Consider the following 7,077-nt stretch of genomic DNA (forward strand, 5'->3'; position numbering starts at 1 on the left):
TAACATTGTTCGAGATATCCATTAGTGACACCCATAAAAATATAATACATATTATAATAGCAGAAAATAAATTACTCTCAGAACATATCCTTTACGAATAACAAATTGAAAATGTAAATGAATTTAATTCTGGTTAATAAAAATATAAGAAAAGAAACAGAAAGAAAATCCCCAGTTTATTTTTCTGAAGTTTAAATCCTATATTAATCCATTTCTGAAATGACTAATTTATTGAGACAGATTGAAAAATGATCATGGAAAAACTTAATGATGAAAAATCAAGGGGCTTATGGAATCAATCAATCACTGATCAATCAAAAGTGAATTTCCAAAAATTTGAGATAATAATTTAATTAAAAAGTAATAGTATTAATATTACTAGACAGAAAATCTAGAAGTAATAAGAAATCAATTAAATAATTACTGTTGTAAAATGAAAACAATATTGTCCTGATCAGTTTATGACATGGAAAAACAATTATACAAAATCAGTAAAGGGGTGAGGTAATCAATGCAATTTTTTAAAAATATAATAGTCCTTAACAATTATTTTATAATTAAATATTAAGCTTTTTGATCATAAAATTAAAATCATCAACAATTATTCAAAAACAAAACTGACTAAATGAATGGTTATTGAAAATTATTTATTATACTTCTCAGATTTTAATATTAAATTCATATTTAGATATGAATCAGGAATTTGGTTATAAAAATGTATTAATAAAATAAGGAAGATAAAAAAAAACCTAATTACCAATAATTATCAATGCTTCAAACATTAAAATATTTATTTACAAAAGATATATTCCAAAAACAGATAAATCTATGCTCAATACCAGTTCTGATGAAGAATCCAGGACCTTCAAAAAACCATCATCGCCAGCTAGCCATTAACTTTAGAAAATCAATAAGCCACTTAATCTCAGCAGGATTATCTAGATAGGAATTGGAATATATCACCAGAAACAGAGTTTAAAAAAACTCATCAGTTTAATGAAATTAATTTACAAGAAACGTTTGGATTATTTATTAAGGGAGACGGGGGGAGGGGTAAAAGTATATGAAGTGTCAATTCTAATCAGAAATGGTCAACATTGAAATAAATCAATGCAGGACATAATTTAAAAAAGAAAATTCATAGATAAATATAAGCATAATTTATAACAAAAATAAAAACAACAATTTATTACAATCCACAATTAAAAAAAAAAAAATGTGTCATATTTTTATTAATCAATTGCAAGAATCGCTTAACAGGGTGAAATCGAATATATTGTATTAATCTCTTTCCATCTTGCTAAAAGATTAAGTGGCTTTTTGCTACCTGTAAATCCAAAATCATGATAAATAAAAGCATAATACTTGCTCAATGAAGAGAGGGATCACATGGAATACTGATGAACTAATGATCACTTCAGAGTATCCACTGGAGTACAGATATTTGTAACCGTATAATTGGATTAAAAATTATAAAATGAATATAAATTTTTACCAATTTTGAAAATGATTAACAACTATTGAGCTACAAAATATTAAAAACATTAAATAAGTTTCAAAATAGAAATTTATCTATGACATATTTATTTATATTTACATCAATCGTCACACTATTTTTTTTTTTTAATGACTAAAGGAAAATTTTAAAAACTCAATTGAAATGATCTAATGTTTCAATTAAATAACTACATATTTAATTTTCTTTAAATTAGTGTAAGAAATAATTGGACTAATTGCTGGTTTGATGCTGTTATTTACTCAAACCAGTACAGACAAAGTTGCCTACAGAGGCTGGATTCAAATCCGCAATCAATTTCTTATATCAATACTAGGGCGATTTTCTAACACACTTGACTACACATACACACTTGTTACTGCTGACAACTAACTGAGATAAAGGATAAAGTTTATCCAAGTTGAGTTTGCTGGAGAGAGGAATCCGTGAAGCCTTTAGTGTTACTAAACTTTATCATTACAAGTTTTCTTAATCATAACGTGTTTTTTTTTCTTCAATATTTTTAGAATAATTTTATCAATTGAAAATTGTGATAGCAATTAATTTTTGTTTGACACTGCTGTTACCTCTATCCTGTTTATTCAATATTATAACAGTTTTTAAACTGTTATATTAAATATTGTTATTAATGAAGGTTGTAATTAATTTCAAATAAGAGGAGAGATTTCCAAGTAATATCAGCAATAGAAGTAAGTTCTAAATGAAGTAGAATATTCTAAGGGGTGAGCATGAATGGAGAGGATAATGTGATAGACTAGTGAAAATCTATCTGCCCAATATCTCACCAGCAAACTCACATTATGAAAGGCTCTACATGTAAATTGTTCATACCTTTCAAATAGAAACACAAACCAAAGGGAAAAATTCATACCTAATTAATAGAAACTTAAAAATGTTTACCCTATTAGTCAATATCATAACCTCACTATCTATTACTTCATGATGCTGATAAATATTTATCAAAATGCTTCACAAAAAAAAAAGTAATTAAATTATAAACAACAATTAATAAATTAAAAAAAAAAATGTATATACCCAAAACAATTAAATGTTTTTGTATAAGTAAATGAATAAATGAAGTGACTGAATTTTGAAAGAATATTGTTTTTATATGAGTATTTTAAAATATTATATTAGTATATGATGAAATGTATATACTGTATATATGTATATGATGATACTATGTTTGTGTATCAGTGGTTATAAATTAATGTCAACAATATACAATATACTCACAATATATGATAATCAATCACTTCATTCGCAGCTAATTTTATATTAGCTTATAAAAATTATTTAATTATTTTGAATATTTAGTGGAATCGAAAATTTTTAATGGAATATTTAATACTTTATATGTTTGCTATTATTATTTTTATTTTTTTACTGTACCTATAAGGCAAAAATCGACCTTTAAAAATTAAAGGAATTCAGTTAAAATGGAAAACAATCATTAAACAACAAGAATTATTTATCTTTAATATATTGTTACCTAATTTCAATAATATCTCTTAAGCTGTGATGCCTCATAACTCCAAAGAAATCTAGAATTTACTTTTTTAGATTATGCTTTTAATACTTTAAAAAAAGCACATCATTTGAGAGACATTGTTTCTTAGAATATTTATTTAAATAATTTTGTCTGACTTCAGGAATTCTTTTAGAAGTCTTTAGAATGAAGCATTAATTTTTATTTTCTTAAATTTCATACAAATGAAATACAGTACTATTGCACATCTAATATAAAAATTTAAACTTTAAAAGCAGTTAAAATACTAACGTTTGCAGAGAGTCGATGCTTGGAAGAGGCTGCTGGGGCTGTGATGATGGCTGCGGTACTGATGGCTCTTCATCATCTTCATCGTAATCAAAGTCAAGCAGCTTTTTGTCAAATTTTACCTAAGTGTTAATAAAAAAAATCAATTAAGGTTACCTAAGTCCTTAACCACATATTATAAATGTGAGTTCATTTTTAGTAGAAACAAAGCACTGTCTATAAAAGAAAGATAAATCTCGTTATTTCAAAGAGATACAGTTTAATATTCTGATTAATATATTAAAAGTTTTGAGTTATACAAATTTCAAAGGGGTATCACAAGACCCACTCAATACATCATGGTTATTAACGTTGTCATGAAGACAATTTTATGAACATATATGTATATATAAAACATTGGAAGTCATATAACTCAATGAAAGAAGAAAGTAAGAAATAATAAATTTTAATATTCAAATACTCAACCAAAAAAGCGTTTATACAGGGAACAGGTTATGTCTGACTCACTAAAGCCGACTAAGCATATCAGATTAAAATGATTAATTTCAGACTAAGGAACGAAAACATTGTTGAAGGAAAAAAAATTTCTTTTAGAATAATAAACAAATACAAATGAAACATGAGATTTATCTTAGTTAATCAGATGATTTCTACTTCATTTCATTTTAAAGGTAAAATATAGGAAGCCATGGAAATTATATCAACATGTAACTTTGGGAATTGAAATAAAAACAACTTTAGTGAAATATAAATAAAAAATAGTATGTAATATAAATAATATTAACAAAACATTCTTTATATGTATATATTATAAAGAGCAAATAGCTTTTCAAAAATATAAAAATAACTATAACAGTTACGTTTATGGTTTAGTTTAAACCTTGAATTATTTATTTATTTCATGAATGCATCTACCCATAGAGGGTAATTACCATTAACATAAATTAGTCCCTAACTGAAATAGAACAGTTTAATAACTGGAATGCATTTGACAATATGTGTAACCAAAACACCCCAAAATCCTAGCTTGACCATTTTAGTTTAACTAGCTTGAAAAATTAAAAATATATGATACCTCTTCCTTTTTGTACTGAGCAGCATCAGATTGTTTCTCCAAAAGCAAGCTCTGAAGGTTTTGTAATTGTAGCATAATGTTTGGATCTATCGCCCCGGAATTAGTAGGCTAAAGGAATTAATACAATTAATTTAAAACAAAATTTTATGAGAACTGTCAGTTGATTATTTCAAAATTCCACAATAACGGTTTATCAAATTAGCTCTCATTAATTATAAAAGACCTGTTATTACCCCTTTTTAACATTAATAACATTAAAAAGAAACACTAGAAAATATGAAAACTACATACTGGTTTAACCTGAGGAACTGGTGTTATTGCCAACTGTGAACTGACACTGCTTGTATCAAGATTCCCTGACAACCAGGCAGGATCTTTTACTGGAGAAGGTTTTGAACCTGAAAAAACATTATAAGTATGTAAATAATCTAACTTTACAAAAACAGTTCTGCTTGTGACATAAATATTAATATTTATCAAAGAACTGGCTGTTAAAATAAATATCTATTAAAGAAATATAACAAGCAGAAGCTATTAAAAACTTAAAACACAAATTAAACATAATAGGGATAGTTGTTAATATTAATTGTAAAAGACTGACATTTAAGATGTTTAAGTTATCGTCAAGTTGTAATTATTGTTCAATTGAAAAATTTACCATAACTATTGTAAAACTGAATAACAAATACAAATATAGATATATATGATTAAAACATCAAACATTATATTCTTTAACTTGTATGTCTTATCACAGAAATGTACCAATTACAATAATATTTATCTCTTTTGGTATGCTTAGCAGAATCATAAATTGACATATGAACACAAAAGATTATGCGATTAAGGTATAGTGTCAATTCAGATAAATGTGGTAAGAAGACAATAGTGAACAGTTAGTTCTACTGTTTTTTTTTTTTAAGTAGTTATTATTAAATTATATTAGCATTAAGTAATTTAAAAAAAAAAAAGTTGTGTTGTATTTTATGTAAAAAAATATATTCATGTTATTATAATGAAACCTTAATCGATATATTAATATTATTGACAAAAATAAAACACATGAAGTATTGAGAATGGTGCCAGACTGTATCATCTCACCCCAGATCCTGGTGCAGTTGACAGCGGCCCTGTCAGCTGGCATAACTAAGAAGTTAAATATGAATCGAGCTGTTGAGAGCAAAAGTGATTTAAGTCATTCTGTTCTCATAAAAATTAATTTTTCTAACACTAAATAATAAACTGAGTGTATTAACTTTAAATTTATTTAAATAGTTGGATATGCTTGTGGACTGACTCATTTTAACAAAAAAAAAAAGTTGTTACAGCTCTAATAGTTTATACCTATTTCTAAATTACTGTAAATTAAGTTACTAAATTTACAGCTTTATTTTTTTACAGAAATTTCTAAGATTTGTAGACTTTTTATTTTTTTTTAATTTGCGGTATAATTAGTTCTTCAAAATCAACAACTAAAATTGATTCACTACTTTCAACAACTAATGAACAAAAAAGAACAACTTTTTCTAAAAAAAAATTTTTTTTTAGAAAAAGATTAAAATTTTTTACTAAACAATGCTTTATATAAATGACAAATTTAATTGGAAAGTTCATGGAGTTTTATTCACATGATTTCTTGTTAGGAAATGATTAACCTTTGATGAAATTTATCTAGGACCTGTGAGAACAACTCTAAGAGAAGTATATGAAAATACCTAGATGGATGCTGGGGGTATAATTAGCACATTTTAAGCCTGGACTCACTTGGTGTTCGGGGAAGATTCTGAGCTGTCGGAGGTGTTTTCAACTGCACACCATTAGAAGGTTGTAATGGTTGATCAGTTCCAACCCGAGAAGCCATATCCAGAAGGGGCTGGATCACATCTGGTGTAAACACTTGGTTTTTCTGCCATAGGTTCAATACTCTAACAATTTTACCCTATGTACAAAATAAAGTATTGATAAATTTGTAGGAATCACAATGTTATAATCTGTTTTAAAAGAAGAATAAATATTAGGAAAAAATAAAAAATACCTTGTCATCAGGAGGGCAATTAAATAAGTGAGCAAATGTTGTTTGAATGTTACGAGCAAACCTTGGTGCAAATACATCCTTTTCTGGAGAGAATTGATGGCGAGATTGACGCACAATCGAGTCAATAACATATAATCCAGGAACTTTATATTCTGGTTTACACTAAAATAATTAAAAATATAATAAAGTAACCATTTTTATATTACAAAAAAAAGGCATACTCAATTGATCATAAGAACACAAAAATACCTTCTGAACAAATTTTTCAACACTTTGAACAGCATGTTTATAAAACTTTATTGCTTTTATTGCTGAGCGCGTGATGGCGGTCATCTTGGCCTTCGATATAGGAGGTCTTGCTTCAAACAAGGAAGATAACTGAAAAATATAAACATAATTTTATGACAAATTCAGTAAAGTGCAATAATAAATCATAAGTTTATTTATTATAAAAAAAAAATTAAATGCAATGGAAAACATTATGGCTGTAAACAATCTTTCTGTATATACTTGGCTAACAAATTATAATTGTCAGAGAGAAATGTTATGTGATAAAAAACTAAAAACGACATTAGATTGGCAAATAAGTATTGCGCATGGCATATACATTAATAAAATACTACCAGGGCATTCAAAAAGTCCTGTCGTTTTTCGTTTGTTCGTTGTTTATTTTGATT

At 26.4% G+C, this 7,077-nt stretch overlaps 1 protein-coding gene across 5 annotated transcripts in view; it reads right to left on the reverse strand.

Moving 5' to 3' along the window:
- The window catches only part of Isha (Insulator su(Hw) mRNA adaptor), a 72,696-nt gene that overhangs the window by 43,790 nt on the left and 21,829 nt on the right, over positions 1–7,077 (reverse strand). For 4 of the 5 annotated variants that reach the window (XM_014430526.3, XM_014430522.3, XM_014430523.3 and 1 more), the window contains exons 2-7: positions 6,650–6,778; positions 6,401–6,562; positions 6,130–6,304; positions 4,660–4,766; positions 4,369–4,476; positions 3,297–3,415 (exon numbers count right to left, since the gene is read on the reverse strand). In XM_014430526.3, coding sequence (XP_014286012.1) covers positions 3,297–3,415; positions 4,369–4,476; positions 4,660–4,766; positions 6,130–6,304; positions 6,401–6,562; positions 6,650–6,778 — 800 coding nt within the window. The remainder of the gene's footprint in view (positions 1–3,296; positions 3,416–4,368; positions 4,477–4,659; positions 4,767–6,129; positions 6,305–6,400; positions 6,563–6,649; positions 6,779–7,077) is intronic. The other variant, XM_014430525.3, reaches the window with a different exon arrangement.

This window comes from Halyomorpha halys, unplaced genomic scaffold (genome assembly GCF_000696795.3).
Source record: "Halyomorpha halys isolate HHAL.00 unplaced genomic scaffold, Hhal_1.1 Scaffold898.1, whole genome shotgun sequence".
NCBI classification, from domain to species: domain Eukaryota; kingdom Metazoa; phylum Arthropoda; class Insecta; order Hemiptera; family Pentatomidae; genus Halyomorpha; species Halyomorpha halys.